This window comes from Manis pentadactyla, chromosome 11, assembly GCF_030020395.1.
Source record: "Manis pentadactyla isolate mManPen7 chromosome 11, mManPen7.hap1, whole genome shotgun sequence".
NCBI classification, from domain to species: Eukaryota; Metazoa; Chordata; class Mammalia; order Pholidota; family Manidae; genus Manis; species Manis pentadactyla.
The window spans coordinates 90,380,923-90,396,714 of NC_080029.1; the positions used below are offsets into that span (position 1 = coordinate 90,380,923).

At 51.2% G+C, this 15,792-nt stretch overlaps 1 protein-coding gene across 1 annotated transcript; it reads left to right on the forward strand.

The window, feature by feature from the left end:
- The first annotated feature begins 1,185 nt into the window (after positions 1-1,185).
- Positions 1,186-7,564, forward strand: CHAC1 (ChaC glutathione specific gamma-glutamylcyclotransferase 1). Its single transcript, XM_036923817.2, has 3 exons — positions 1,186-5,666; positions 6,095-6,130; positions 6,472-7,564. The coding sequence occupies exons 1-3, from the start codon at positions 4,998-5,000 to the stop codon at positions 6,871-6,873; spliced, it is 1,107 nt and encodes a 368-aa protein (XP_036779712.2). The 5' UTR covers positions 1,186-4,997; the 3' UTR covers positions 6,874-7,564.
- Positions 7,565-15,792: the final 8,228 nt, after the last annotated feature.

The following is a 15,792-nucleotide window of genomic DNA, read 5'->3' on the forward strand; positions in this document are numbered from 1 at the left end:
TGTTGAAATAACCTGTGAATTGCATGACAAGAATGGAGGGTGAAATAGTGGAGATTTCTTCCACTGAATCAAAATACTGCCGCATCGCTTTCCTGACCCACTCAATTCTGCATTGTGTCAGATTGAGAGGTAGAGTAAAGGAAAACACTCTTCCTGTGCATCACAGCTGCTCTCAAGACCCTATGACAGCATGATTTTACTTCTGATACCAGACATGTGGGTCTTCCACACATCATGTACTTCTGTAAACCCAGTTGGGCATCCTATAATTTAACTCAATCCTGACACTATCTGCTTGGAGATAGTGTGACATCCCATCGATTAAGGGCTCAGTCCCACAAGACTGCCTCCAACTTCAGATGCCAATTCCAAGTCCAGACGTCTGGGCCATGAGTCTAGGTCAGTTCAGTTTCACCTCCACCCAGTGACTTGCTTCACTTGGTGCTTCTTCTCTCTCTCTGGTAACAGAGATCTAAAGGGCGCTGGACTCTCCTTCCCATTTGCAGTGGCCTTGGGGAATAGTGTCCCAGTGGCTTCCAGTTAAAGGGCTTCACTTCCTTGGCTCTCAGTGGGCCTGTTATCTGTGCTTCTAACTGACAAGCTATAGATTTATGGGTCCCATAATCCCCTCCTTGGGTTCAATTAATTTGCTAGAGTGGATCACACAACTCAGGTAAAAACAAGTTTACTACTAGATTACTGGTTTATTATAAAAGGATGTAATCAGGATCAGCCAAATGGGAAAGATGTGTAGGGTAAGTCATGTGGGAAGGGGCACGGAGCTTCCATGCCCCCTCTGGGCTCCCCACCCTCCCAGCACCTCCATGTGTTCACCTGGAAGGTCTCAGAAACCCTTCATTATGGGGGCATGACTAATTAAATCATTGGCCCTTAGTGATTTAACTCAATCTCCCCTCTCCACTCCCAGAAAGTTCCAACCCTCTGGTCACATGGTTGGTTCCCCTGGCAACCAGCCCCCATCCTTAGGGACTTTCCAAGTAGTCTCCTCATTAACATAAACTCAGGTGTGGTTGACAGGGGCTTAGGAGTAACAAAAGACACTTTTATCAGTCTTATCACTTAGGAAATTCCAACGGTTTTAGGAATTCTGTACCAGGAATAGGGTGAAGACCAAATATGGTATTTCTAATTACAGATCACAATATCACCGTAGACTATGGCTCTATCCCGTATGAAATGGAAAGTGAAAAGTCTGGACTAAAAATTGTATGGAGCCGTACATTGAGTGCTCCGTGTGCTAGGTGCTGGCTAAGGTGTTACTTCTTTCAATTCTCACCAGAACCTACAAGTTAGGTACTATTATTCTCTACTTCACAGTTGAGAAAACTGAGGACCAGAGACAGTGTGCCTGGGTCACCTAGAAGGTAAACGGTGGAGATAGACTCAAATCTGGGCAAACTGAGCTTAGAGCCAAGTCTGGGAAGGTTTTTCATCCCTCTGGAATCAGCAGCTTTATAAAGGAACTTCCCATTTAGCATAATAAATGATCATGATTCCTTACCTCCTAAAACACACCCTCCTTGTTTCAAATAATTGTGCCCACTAACACCAGGACGTCATTGCAGTGACTGGAATGAGAAATGAGAAGGAACAGATCATAAGGAAATGAGAAGTGATGGCCTGAGGGGAACAATAAGGAAAGATTAGTTTGGGAAAGGTCCCAAAAGGAAGCAGCCATGTGCACATCATGTGCAAGCCATGTGTGACTCTGTAAGGTGGAGGGGCTGCTCTCAGGAGCCGGGTACCTCTGCAGGCACATCTGTGGCCCCTTCCTGAGGGGATTTTTGGAGGAAAGATAGGCTGATTGTTGGAGATGTTAAGAGAGGAACCGGCTGAGTGAGGTGATTTACTGCCTGGGAGTGTCCTGGTGGGAGGGCAGGAGACAGATTCTGTTGGCAAGGATATGCAAGGAATGGGAACAGGAAGCAATGTTCCCCAGGAAGATGGCCAAGCCCCCTGGGCCAACTGTTGTGGGGATTCCTATTTTGAGAGGGTCAAGATTGAATTTATGTCTTGCAGGATTCTTCCTTCTCTGAACCCAGGGTGCCCTGGCCTTTTCCAAGGAAGAGCTTCATTGCTACTTACTTTTGTGCAGAACCTTCCACGAGCCAGCACTGTGTTGGTTCCTCTAGTCCTTCAAAGACAAGTCTGCTTTCTGGGACCTCTCAGGTTTGTGGGAGATAGGGTGTCAAATGCTAATCTGCATGGAGGCTCTGGGGTTGGACTACTTGCCTTCAGACTAGGCTGCACAGCTCGCCACTGTGTCACTGTGACGAGGTTGCTTAAACTTTCCTGGGCTCCGGTTTGTTCACCTATGAGATGATATTTACCTCACAAAGTAGTGACGTTTATAATTCAAATGGATGAAAAGCACTTAGCAAACTGCCCAGCTCAGTGTAAGCACCCAAGAAAGGACTGTTTTTTGTTGTCGGCATGGTGGAGAAGACAGACACAGAGGGCGATGACAGTGTGTTTGAAGCAGCACAGGGAGTGCCTAACTCTGTGTGGACCAAGGCTGGTTACCAGTGACCTCACCAAAGAAGTTATTAAACCTGGAGCTTTGGTCAGGGTAGGAGAGGGTCTGGGAATGGGCATTTTGAAAATGTCTCCCAAGTGATTCTGATAGGCTGCTTACCCCTCAGCCACCAAAAAACCCATTAATTACTCTTTAAAAGTTAACTTTTCATTATTAAAAAAAATTACATTTCATAACCCTTGGAAAATAGAGAAAAAAATAACCCATAATCACAATACCCCAGAACATCCATTATTAATATGCATCTTGTTTTTGTTATTTTAATAGCTTTAATCATAGTGCATGTAACAGTTCATATTTTCCATTTTTGTCCATGGAATCACAGGCATTTTTGTACATTGTTTTCGTAATGGATTTTTATTTTTCAACTTTTTTTTTCCTAAATAGAAGTGGTTTATGTTCTCTTAAAAAAATCTTAGACATCTGAATTGGCACAAAAAAGCAAGTGCAAACCTCATGTATTTCTACTACACAGAGGTATAATCACTGAGTATTTTTTTGTGTTCTTCCAGATTTTTTTGTTTATGCAAGTGAACACGTACAGACTTTTTCAGTTTAAAAAGTTATATTACAATTTTTTATAACCTGCTTTTTCACATAGTTATACATCATAGATAGGTTTCTATGTCAATAACTACGGGCATACATAATTGTTTCTAATGACTGAGTAGATTTAATTTTATGTCTATAGTAATTCATCTATTGCTGGATATTCAAGTTGTTTTCTTTGTGTCCACACGAATGGGTTTTTCTCCACTATGTGGACTGACCATAAGTTACTTAAATATTTAGCTATTTTTTGATATATAAGTACTTTTCCTTCTTTTGTTTTTCCTCTAATAAATAACGATGCATTGAGAAATCTACAGGCGTATGGCTCTTTATTTTAAATAATGTCCTGGAGTATTGGGTCAAAGGGCAGGGACATTTTACGATTCTTGGTTTGTGTCACCAAGCTGTCTTTTCAAGCGGTTGTTTGTGCCAATTCAGATATTTCCAGCAATGTCTTCGTACCAGTTTCTTGCCTCCCACCCGACTCCCCGAAGAAGGCAGATGGAAGGACGGCATATTCTCCCTAAGAAGCTAGCTGCAAAGGACTTACTCAAATGAATGAAAGCAGACAGGACAGAGAGCAAAGGAGTAGAGGGGGGAGTAAACATGGAAAATGGAGGGAAAGAGAAAGGACCAGAAACATTTTGCCTGTACTTCTTTTCAGTTGTAAAAGTAATTCATGCTCTTTGTAAAAACCCCAAACTTGTACATAAATGTTTGCATTTAATACTGAAAGCCCTCCTGTAGTGATAGGCTCTGCTAACAGTTTAGGTATATTCTTCCCGATTATTTCTTTGACAAATATTAATGTATAACTTGTTTTGTTTTTAAAGAACTAACTTCAAACTATTCACACCATATATTGCAACATTCCTACTGGAGAGTGTGTCTTAGACACCTTTGCAAAGACTTTACAAGTACAGATAATTTTTAGTTTGGATGCCTTATTAGAATTTAATAATTAGTAATATTGCTCATTTTTCTCTGCCAGAGGGCTCCCCCGGATCTAATCAGCAGTCCCCCTGAGTTCCGCAGTTTCGGAGGCCGGCCTTCTGTTGCCTCCGTTTCCCTTTTACAGCTGGAAACATATCCGGAGGCAGTCCCTTGCCGCTATTTAGGGGGTCAGCCCCAGACGGCCTGAAAATCCTGTCTGGGCCAGAAGGCCCAGAGGCCAGTAACCAAGGGAGAAGGCCGGTAGCTGCTCACAGCCTTCTGGTGGCCTCAGTTGGGCTCTTATTGCCTGCGACTGCTCCCGGAAACTCCCAGAACCTCGGTGCCTAAGGATTAACCCAACCAACCACTCTTGCAAACCTCCTGTCCGCGCAGAACTAAACCCATCGCCTCAGGGCAGGGCTGGCCTGTCTTTATGGCCTCTCTCCGCAGGTCCTGCCACCACTGCAAAAGCGACTCGGCTGTTCCAAGAGCTCTCACTGGCCCTTTCTGGAGCGCACCCGGCTCAGGGGATCCCACACCTGGCCCCGAGGCGGAGCCATCACGTGAGGCCCTCAAGCTCCGGGTGCTCTGCTTGACTCAACCTCGCCGCCTCTGTAGAACCCCTTCCCAGCCCCGTGACTCAGTTTCTCCATTTGCTCACGCGGGCCAACAGCGTGAGGCATCTGTGCGGAATGCTAGGGGTGCCTCAGATGGCTTCTCCAGAGCGCGTGGTCCCAGGCGGAGCCCCAGAGACTGGCATTTACGCCGCCCAGAGCGCTTGTTCTGGACATGCCCTGCACTGGTCCGGGTCATGAGTACGTGCTACCTGGGGAGGGAGCGATTCCGCCAGGTGCATCAGCAGGACTGCTAGGGAGACACCAGCCTGGGCCCCGCCTTCCGTGGTTCCTGAAGGGCCCAGGCCATGAAGAAGCTGCCGTTAAGATGACCACTGCCCATGACCGTGCCCACTGCCCGCCGCCTGACGCAATCCGAGGAGCCCTTGCTGCATGCGGGAGGTAGGGAAACCTCCGGGTGGTTGCATCACTCCTGCCAGGTTTGCTATAGAGGTGGAGCCGAACCAATCAGCGGGTGCACTGGGTCCCGGGCAGGCCTTTCAGTTACCCACTCAGAGGGCGGCGCGGTTAACCGAGCGGTAAAATACGAAGGTGATTGGCCAAAAGGGAACTTTTCCCCGCCCCAATCACCGCGGCAGCTGGCCGGGGTGGGCGGGGCATCCCGGCTGGAGGGTTTAAAGGGCGCCTCCGAAAGGGCAGCGCAGCTGGAGCAACCTAAAGGTGCCAGGCCAGGTGTCCGTGTCCGTCGGTCTTTCCGTGCCCGCGCCGGAGACCAGCCCCGGAGGCCGCCAGGGCCCGTCCCTGTGCCCGGCACCATGAAACAGGAGTCCGCAGCCCAGAACACTCCACCGGCCTCGCCGGCCCCTTCGCCGCCCCCCTCGCTGCACCCCCGGGACGATGGCGACTCCCACGCGCTGTGGATTTTCGGATACGGCTCTCTGGTGTGGAGGCCCGACTTCGCCTACAGTGACAGCCGTGTGGGCTTCGTGCGCGGCTACAGCCGCCGCTTCTGGCAGGGAGACACCTTCCACCGGGGCAGCGACAAGATGGTAAGCATCCGACCATGTCCCAGGCATTGAGGGGGTGGGAGACAGGATAGTGGGAGACAGGATAGTGGGCGCTGATGCTCTGGAATGTCCGGGGCTCTCTGGGCAGACGGTGACTCCGTGCTGATGGGGGAAACGTGTAACCTATGCCTGCGTTTTGTGGCTCAAATTTGTGTGCCCAGTGGGTGCTGTGTAATGGCTTGAATCTGTGATCCTTTGAATCACTGTGTTGATGAATATTTCTGATTAACAGTCTGGGCCACTGCCCTGATCTATTTCTCCTGCATCCATGCATCACTCCCTCCACTTCCCCCTGTATCAGTGGTGCTCTCTGAGGCCTGGGCCAGCAAGGCTGGTAAGGGTTTCCTCTGGTACTGATGGCAGAGCTGACTTCTAATTTGTTTTTATAAAAATCTTTCTTCCCTCCCTAGCCAGGCCGTGTGGTGACCCTCCTTGAAGATCATGAGGTAAGTGCCTGAGTCAGGAGAGAGACCTTGGGGCCCATAGTGGAGGGGTGTAGATGGAGCTCATGGGCCCTTGGCTGTCCTTGACTAGATTATAGATACCTTCTAGCTCTAGCTCAGTGCTCTCCCAAGAATCACCTGCGGATCTTGTTAAAATGCAGGTTTTAATTCAAAAGGGTTACAGTGGGGCCTGAGACAGTCTGGGGCTAGACCATGTCAACTCTTGGTAAGACAAGGAGAATGAGGGCTTGGTATATTGCTACTAGATGGCTTATAGAGCATGGTCCTAGGGTGGGACCAGCAGAGAGCTGTTACAACTGACCGCTGCTCGTGTTTCCTCCTAGGGCTGCACTTGGGGTGTAGCATACCAGGTTCGAGATGAGCAGGTGAGCGAGGCCCTGAAGTACCTGAACGTGCGGGAGGCAGTGCTCGGTGGCTATGATACAAAGGAGGTCACTTTCTACCCCCAAGAGGCCCCTGATCAACCACTCAAGGCATTGGCCTATGTGGCTACCCCACAGAATCCTGGTTACCTGGGCCCGGCACCGGAGGAAGCTATTGCAACGCAGATCCTGGCCTGCCGTGGCTTTTCTGGCCACAACCTTGAGTACTTGCTGCGTTTGGCAGACTTCATGCAGCTCTGTGGGCCTCAGGCACAGGATGATCACCTGGCAGCCATCGTGGATGCTGTGGGCACCATGCTGCCCTGCTTCTGCCCCATGGAGCAGGCTTTGGCACTGGTCTGAGGGGCTGGGCCCCTGCAAGGAGTGCTGACATGGACATGGGGGGCAGGACCCCACTCTGACATGATACAGCTAGAGCCCAGAGAGGACTTGATCAGTGACTGGGGGCTTCTCTCTCCTAAGCCCCTGCCTGTCTGCCAGCCTCCAGCTCTCCTGCCTGACACTAACTTACTACTTGAAACTATTTATTGCACCATGTTGGTGTGGTGGGCAGGGTGGGGGGCCTGCCCGGGACATAGGGGCCCTGCTGAGCAGTGTCCCACCCCAGGCACCTATTGCCTGACCAAATCCCCCCAGTGCTGCTGCTAACCCCGCACCCCCCAGGCCTCCACCCCCCAGGGAGCCTCCAAAGACTTGACCCTCTGCCCCTGCCCTCAGACCAACCATTCTCTAGCCCTGGAAATAATGCTTGCGAAAGGTCCGCCTGCTGGTGAGGGGCAGAAAGAAGCAAGGAGGGGGTCCTACAAGAACTGTGGCCCTTGTCAAATATGCTTATCCCTCAGGTCCCCAGGGCACAGCTGCTTAGGTTGGGCCTGGGTCTCTTACCCATTTGGCTTTATTTCTCTGTCCCTCTGTTACCTTCTGTCACCTTTTATCTGTTGGTTTATTCCTGGGAAGTGCATCACTGTAGGCCCTGGCACCTTCCTAGTCTGTCCCATACTATTATCCATAAACTGATCTCTTATTATCTGTGCTGGAATGTGGTTTTCTTCAGATGGGGGTTTGGGGCAAGTGAGGTGCTAAAGCCCTGCAAGGCTCATGAAAAGGGAAGGAGCTCCCTTTTCATCTTCATCCCTCTCTCCCAGGGAGGGGGCAGCTAAGCAGGCAGGGCTACCAGGCTCCACCACTTCCATGGGCACCATTCACAGCTTTGTGCATGCAAAGAATGCCTCCTGAGTGCAGATCTATGCTCCATGTGGATCCACTTAGCAGTCCTGTGAGCAGTGTCCTTGCCACCAACCAGGTGCCCTGTGTCTCCTCCCAGCTGCCCTGAGGAGGCTGACAGGCTTGGACATCAGACCAAGTCTTCTAGCTGCTACCTCTTCCTGACAGCCAGATTGAACCCCTGACCTCCTGCTAAAAGAGCCTGTGGTTAAGGTAGGGTGATGACAAGTTTTAGGACAATCCTGACTGCAGCGGCCTGGAGGACCTGGTGGCTCTTTGACTTCTGAGATCCAGGTGCTGTGTTGCCTCCTGGGGCTGTGACGTGAACTGTGCCTTCTCTGTTATCCTGGCCTGCCAGGACTCACCATGGATGGAATGAGTTGCCCTGGTGCCCTCTGGGCTCCCACCTGAACCTTGCTGCTACTGGCCAGGTAGAGCCTGGAATGAGTGCTCTCCTCTCATCCAAGCTTCCCTGTGGGGCCTAGCCTCCTTCCCTGAATCTACGGGCTTCCTGTGTATCTGCCCTACCAACACTACCCTAATGCTCACCCTCTCTCCTTGGCTGCTGTGTCAGAATGGAAGAGGAAAGCCAGCCCCATGATCTCAGCCTGGTCCTGGGTTCCTCTACTGGAATTGTCCTTCAGTGGGTTCGGACTCTACTGGACTTGCAGAATGTGTGTCGAGCCCAGATGACAGGCTTTAGCACAAGAATCTGGCTCTAACCCAGCTCCTTCTCTCACTGGCCCAGTGACCTCCAGAAAAGCATTCAGTTCTCTGAGCATCAGTTTACACTGGGACACTGGTATGTGTTGCTGTGGCTCTTGTTGTGGCTGGTCCCCTGGATTGGTCTGGCTGTTCCCGGCAGGGTCAGCTTCTATGAAGCTGGGCAGCTGTTGTGCCTAGGGAGGATGCCCATGTGTTGGAGGCCTCGTGTCTTGGCCATTGACGGGAGACGTGTGGAGTCCAGCCAGGTTCTTCTGGAAGCTGAGTCAGGACAACACTGAAGGCAGTAGACAGGAGCCCTGGGTGGCTGTCTCTGGGGCCTCCTGTGCCAGGGCAGGGCCAGCCAGCCAGTCTTGGTGCTCAGTGCAGAGCCCTGCTCTATACTGGATGGGAGAGGGGAGAGCTGCTTGCCAGCTAGTTGCATATGGACTCTCATTCTTCAAACCATTCATTCAACGAGTATTTACTAAGTTGCTGTATGTCAGGCACTGAACTAGGCACTGGGGATACAGCCATGAAGAGATCTTCCTCCTTAAGGGACTCAGAGACTAGGAACTCTGAATGACCAATTGGCATGGAATGTGTTATTACTGGAGGAAAATGGGACACTCAGCTTACAAAGGGCTCCTAACCTGGAGGGAGACTTTCTAGGGGAGGGAGTGATGAGGCCATGCCCTGAGCCTGAAAAGCTATCTGGTCAACAGAAGTTGGGAACAGGTTGCATCAGAGGGGAAGCAAAGTCGGACCAGCTGGGATAGAGTGGCATGGGCAGCGGACATGAGGCTGGAGGGGTGGCAGGGCCGCATCCCCCTAGCCAGCCTGGTAAGCTGTGCTGTCTTGTGGAGGTGGCTTTCCTCCTGGGTCGGGGCTCCTGTGGATTCGGAGAAGGGAAGAGACTGCTTATAAGAGACACTGAGGTGTGGCAGTGGGAATGGGCCGGAGGACGGATTGGAGAGCGGGTTAGGGGGTGAGGCAGGCAGGATTTGGTGTGGCTGGTTGCTGAGGAGAGTGAGGCAGAGGGAAGAGGGCCAGGGTTCCTGGAAAGGGTGGGGGTGGATGTCTGCTCTGCATTTGAGTGTTTGAATTGGGGATGCATCCCCACTCAGGAGGCAGCTGGAGATGTGGGTCTAGAACTTAGGGGATAAATACAGGCTTGAGTGAGATTTGGGAGCCATACACACTGAGACAGTGCTTGATGCCCTGGAAGTAGACAGAAAAGAGAATAGGGCCCAGGCCCAACATTGAGGACCCCAGCCCTTGTGGCCTGAGTGAAGCAAGAAGAGTTAAGGACAAGCAGCTGGAGAGGTCGGAGAGCCAGGACAGTATTGTGTCCTGAGATCCAGGGTCATGCTGCTTGGTTGTCAAAGAAGGACAGAGGAGTATCCATTGGACAAAATGCCAGGGGGTCCTCTGTGGCCTCAGAGCAATTTCAGGAACAGTGGCAGGAAGCCACATGGCAGGGCTGAGGAGCCAGTGGGAGAGAAGGTAGACAGCTCCCAGGGAATCTAGCTGCTAAGAGGAAAAGCAGAGGGGTAACTGAAGGTAGGGGTATCAGGTCCCTTTTACCAATTAAAAATTGAGGACCCTGAGAGCTTTTGTCTATGTGGGATATAGCAGTTGACATTTAGTGTATCAGAAATTAAAATTGAGAAGTTTAAAATGTATTTATTAATTGAAATAAAAATATAAAGATAAATTCATTGCATGTTAACATATTTTTAAAGAAAAAATGATTCTATTTTCCCAAACAAGCTAAGTTGGTGAAAAGAGTGGCATTATTTTATAGTTTAACGTTGGACTATTAAGTCCATTAAGCAGCAGCTGGGTATCATCTGCTTCTGTATCCAATCTGTTGCAAATACACATATCATATAGCTCTGAAAAATTCCACCATATAGTCATGAGGAAATGTGAGTAAAATGGCAAATAATTTCTTCACATTGCTATGAAAATAGTTTTGATCTTGCAGATCCACTGAGAGGATTCTGAGCCATTTTTGGAGACTCCTGGTAGGGGAGCATTAAGATTTTTTCTTTCCTTAGAGGGATTTAAACGGGGTGATAGGTATGTGCCCAACCCTAGGCTGCAGACTTAAATGCAGAATTGGCAGGCACCTCAGAAATCATCCTTCCATCCCTCAAAGGCATCCTTCTGAAGAACCAGGAGTGAGTAGGAAGGATCAGCCAGTTCAATCGCCATTTATTGAGTTTACAGTAGGCCTTGGGGCCTCTGGACCTCCGGCTGTGGAGACAGACCCGGAATGCCCCTCACAGCTGGTCTGGAACCAGGGTAACTCCAGTAGTTCAAGGGATAGGGCAGAGGCGTCAGGGCTGGAGGGCCTTGAGGACACAGGACTCTACCAGGTAGTGGGGGATTCCAGGTGTGTGGGCATGGGGCCAGCAGAGGAGGAGGTGCACAGACAGTGCCAAGTACCTGTGCCGGGGAAGCCTGAGGGTGCTGGGGACAAGGCTGAGAGCTACTTTGGAGTCAGTTCAGGAGGAAGTGCTAGTCTTTATCTTGTAGGGAAGTTGAGTTCTGTGGTGATATTTTTGTTTTTTCATGTGTTTTCCTCCCATGGAAGGGTCTTTGTTTTTGTTGTTTTGTTTTGTCTGCCTATCAAGCAGACTAGTGTTGTGTTCAGGCCTGGGTGTAAGGAGGCTAGTGCTGGTGGATTGGAGGCCACAAGACCTGGGGAGCAGCCTTTGCAATGTTCCAGGCAGGTGTTGGTGAGGGCTGAACTAAAAACCAGGAACTGGAAATGTGGGGACACCCTGAGAACCAGCTGGAAATGGGGGGCAAGCAGAAGGGAGGAGTTGGGGGATCCCAGGGCTTTGCTGAGGGGGACACAGGCAGTGCAGCTGGACACGGGGTAATACCACTCCGGCCTCTGTGCACCTTCTAGGGCTAGCAGGCTACTAGGGCTCTCCAGGCCACCCCCCACCTGGCCCCAGGAAGGTGCACATTCCTCTAGGAATTGTTCCCCTGAAGACAGTGGTGGCACCTATGTCAGCAGTCAGAGGGCAGAAAGCACGGGGACCTAGAATGGGGGAGACCCTGCCTTCCTCCCTGGGCCTGGCTTTAGAAGGGTTGGGCGCTCCAGGGTGTGGTCTAATAACACCCCGTGGCCAGGCTGGGGGAGGCAGTAGTCACAGACAGTGTCCCTGAGGACCACGTTGGAGCCCAAGAGCCAGCCTTTGGCCCCATGGCCAGGGTGGCCACTATATCCTGGTGTGCTCAGAACAGGCCTAGTTTATACCTGTTCTGGAGTAATTTTTACTTGCACTCACAAATCGTCTAGGTTGGACAATAAATTGCATGGTGGCTGTGGTGGGGCAGAGCAGGGTTGCTCTATCAGGGGGCTGCCAGAGGGGGTTGACCGAAGCCCCTGACCATGCTTGTCCTCTGCCCTCCTCACCCTATCCCTGGCCTCTCAACTTCAGCCCAGCAGTCTGGGGAGCCCCCTCCTCTCTGTCCTTCCCTGGCTGCCCTGGGACAGTCTCCACCATGCCTGTCCTTCCAGGTCAGGCCCAGCCCTGCCCTCGCCCTTGGCCTGGGCACTTCCTTAGACATATCCTGAGGGTTCAGCCAAGAGCTGCTCTCTGGTCGCTGACTCTTACCCTCCAGAAGAGAGAGCATACCGTCTGCGCCCCCTCACCCTCTCCCGTGTGCCGCCCTTCTCCTTAGTCTGGGGACCCTGCACCCACACCTGCCTCTCCCACATGCTCTGTTCTTCCCACTGGCTCTTCAGTCCCAGCCTCTACTCTGGTCTGGATCCTGCCTCTTGCCCTGGGCCCTCCCTGGCCCAATACGGTAGAGCCTGGAATGAGTGCTCTCCTCTCATCCAAGCTTCCCTGTGGGGCCTAGCCTCCTTCCCTGAATCTACGGGCTTCCTGTGTATCTGCCCTACCAACACTACCCTAATGCTCACCCTCTCTCCCTGGACCATTGCCATGACCTCCAAACTGATCCACCTGCCCCAGTTGATGCCTGCCCTGGATATTCATTTACCACTTAATGAAAAATGCAACTCTGGCTACGACCCTCCATACTGACAAACTTCCAGAGCTTTCTGTGGCCTTCAGGATAAACTTCTCTGCAGTCAGGGCTCTTCTCCCCTCCAGCCCCACCCCGCCTCCCCAGCCACTTGCTTGCTGTCTCCTCTCATCTCTTGTGTTTCTGGCCCCAAGTCTTTATTTCCACTGCTTTCCATACCTGACCACTTTACCCAACCCTCTTTTGCCTTCAGAACTCAGTGGCACCATCATGCCTCCAGAAGCTGCCTGACCCTGGCTAGCTGGTGCCCAGCTCCGTCCACCTGTTTTGTACCCAGCATGTTCGTTGTATTGGTGTGATCTGCTTGCAGGTCTATCCTCTAAACCGAGCCCTGCTAGGGCAGGACTGTGTATACTCCTGCATGTAGGACGAGCACCCCTCTGGGGCCCCTCAGGAGCTCAGAGGACTGACGGGGTCTGGGGTTTAATGACACATCTTCTGAACACAATGCCACATGTCCCCTTGGAGGAAAGACCCTGTGGAAAACCTCATTCATAGCCAAGGAAGAGTACCAAGTGGACTCCCTGGGCTAATATTCAGGCTGAACATATATGTGCACAGCACAGTAACTGGGACTGGAACCACAGCACAGGCTGACCAGCCAGCCCGGGAAGCCTCAGCACGCACCTGACTTGGCAACACCGACTCACGCCTGAAGCTACCATCTTGGGCTTCTTTCTTTCTTTTTGTCTGTCTGTCTGTCTCTCTTGGTCTGAGAGGCCAGGCCCTAAACACACACCAAGAAAGGCTGCCTTTTGGCAGGCATATCAGGGTACAGAGGCCATGCCCTTGCAAATCATCCCCATGTTGGGTGCTAAGCTGGAGGGCTGTTTGAGCCTCTCTTGGAGTGTGGCTCCTTGTCCCCACAGGAGGGGAGGGTGATCTTCCTGAGCACAGCCCAGGGTATTGGTGACAGGACAGTAATGTTCCTACCTGTGGCTTCCCTGCACTAGTCAAAGCCTGCAGCCAGGCACAGCCCTCTCAGGAGGGTGGCAGATGGGGACTATCAGAAGTGCCAGGGGCTCTGGCTGGGAAGGACGGTGAGTGCACAGGGTGAAAGCTGATGACCAACTGCTAAGTGGGTGAGGTGCCTGTGTCATCTGACCACAGGAGTAGGCTCTTACTCATAGGGGTTTCTGCAGGAAGGGAGACCCATTTCCTGCTCACAGGACACTTGTAGCCTTAAGAGGCATGATGCACCCTAAGCAGATGGGAGCTGACCTGACAGAAGCCTGCAACATGCATGCAAATGTGCAGGACGCCTTCTTACCTGTCTTGCATCCCCCATTCTCTTATCCTGAAAGTCTCTTCCCTGCCAGCTGTGGCCTGGACAATCTACCACTCAGACTTCAGGGCTCAGTTGAGATGTCACGTTCTTTGGGCAGCCTTCCGTGAACCTCCTCTCCCCCACCACCAAGGCCTGGTTTGAGGGCCCTACCACGTGTGTCTGACACTTGTGCTTTTTCTCTTGCAGCTTTGAACCCTGTTCCTTATTGGCCTCCCCCACTGACTGAGCCCTTGAGGTGCTTCCCAGCAGCTAGCAGAGCCTGCACACAGTAGGTGGTCACACTGAATTTGTTAAATGAAAACCCACTAACTCAGCAAGAGGCAGAGCTGGTGAGGGGAGGATGGGGGTAGGGAAGGGTGCTCTGTATTGTCTCCCCAAAGGGGGCTGTGCCACAGAGGGGTAGGCTGAGTAGGGGTACAGGGGAAGGGAGAGGATGGACCTACCAAGACCACTCCCCACCCCAAATCTTCCAGGCCCTGTACCCTGGTTAGGCTGTTCATATGCAAAGGAAGAAAACTGGACAGGGATCCAGGGTTTCAGTTCCCGCTTGAAGCTGTGTGGCATAGGCAAGGCACTTTTCCTCCATGAGCCTCCATGTATTCAAATGTAAAACGAAGAGCTGTGCCAGAAACCAGTTCCCATCCAGCTCCAGTAGCTCCTCTTCAGGAGCAACATGGGTTTGGGGTCACAGAGGCTGGGTTTGAGTACTGGGGCTCAATGTACCCTGTGAGTCCTTGGCCAGGATATTAGTATCTGTGACATGCAATTTCATCTTTAAAGTGGGACTGATAATCGTAACTGCTTCTCAGATTCTTGGCATTAGATGTGCTATCAGGTAAAAAATACTCCATACACTTTAAAGCACTATGTGAATGTTGGTTATTATTATTTAACACTGTTATTTTTCACCATACCTAGTTATCAGGTTATCTCTAACCTCATTAGAGTGTAAACTCCATGAGGGTTGGAGCTGGCACTTCCTGTTCATTGCTATATCCTTGGTTACCAGAATAGATCTCAGGCCCTCAAAAAATATTTGTTGAACAAATAGATTAATGAGTTGGATGAATGAACTCTACTCATTTGGCAGAGCACTAAAGACACATCAGTTGACTAGGGTGGAGGGAGAAAGGGAAAAGGGCTCGGAGGCAACGTAGGAAGGGAGCATTCCCTGGGCTGCCCTCTGCCCTGTTGGGGATGGTGGGGGAAGGCAAGAGGGGAAATGACAGAAAACTTGTGGCAAGGAGCTGAGGCCACTTCACAATTCTGCCAGGGCTGGGTGCCTTGGCCTCTTCTAACTTTCTCAGCCGCTAGCAAACTGGGGAGAGAACAGAGGGAGGGCTGGCCGAAGCTAGGCCATTTTGGTTTGTTTACCAACAGCATAGTCCTCCTGGGTTATGACCCAGCAGCGGCAGCCTCTGACCCAGCTCTATATACCTCCTCTGCTGGCCGGACCACACAGACGGCCCCTGGAGGCCGGGGACCACCCACTTATCCCTCTGGCTGAGCCCTGTACTGCCTCCTGACCCCAGAGCTCTATGTCCCCAGGGAGCCAATGGCCAATCAGGGTCCAAACCAAATGCAATCACAGGCTGAACCCAGGCAGACAGTTTCATTGGGACCACATCTGAGGACTTAAGCTGGGGAAACCCTAACTGTCCAGTAGTAGGCCAACCACAGAACTCATCTCCCTTCGATGGCATATTTGCAGTCATTGTGAATGTTTAGGAAGAGTATTTGCTGATGTTAAGAAAACATTTTACTCTCTTTACAGTACTCTCTCAGAGGTACTGTATAATGTTAAGTGAAAACAAAGAGAGCATACAAAATTGGATACACAGAATGAATACAATCATGCCTTTTAAAAGGCATAGAAATATGTCTGGGAGGAATCACCAGAAACCGTCAACACAGTTTGCCTCCCAGGAGGGGAACTGGAGCCCAAGTGATGGGATGCGAGAGGGATTTTTTCT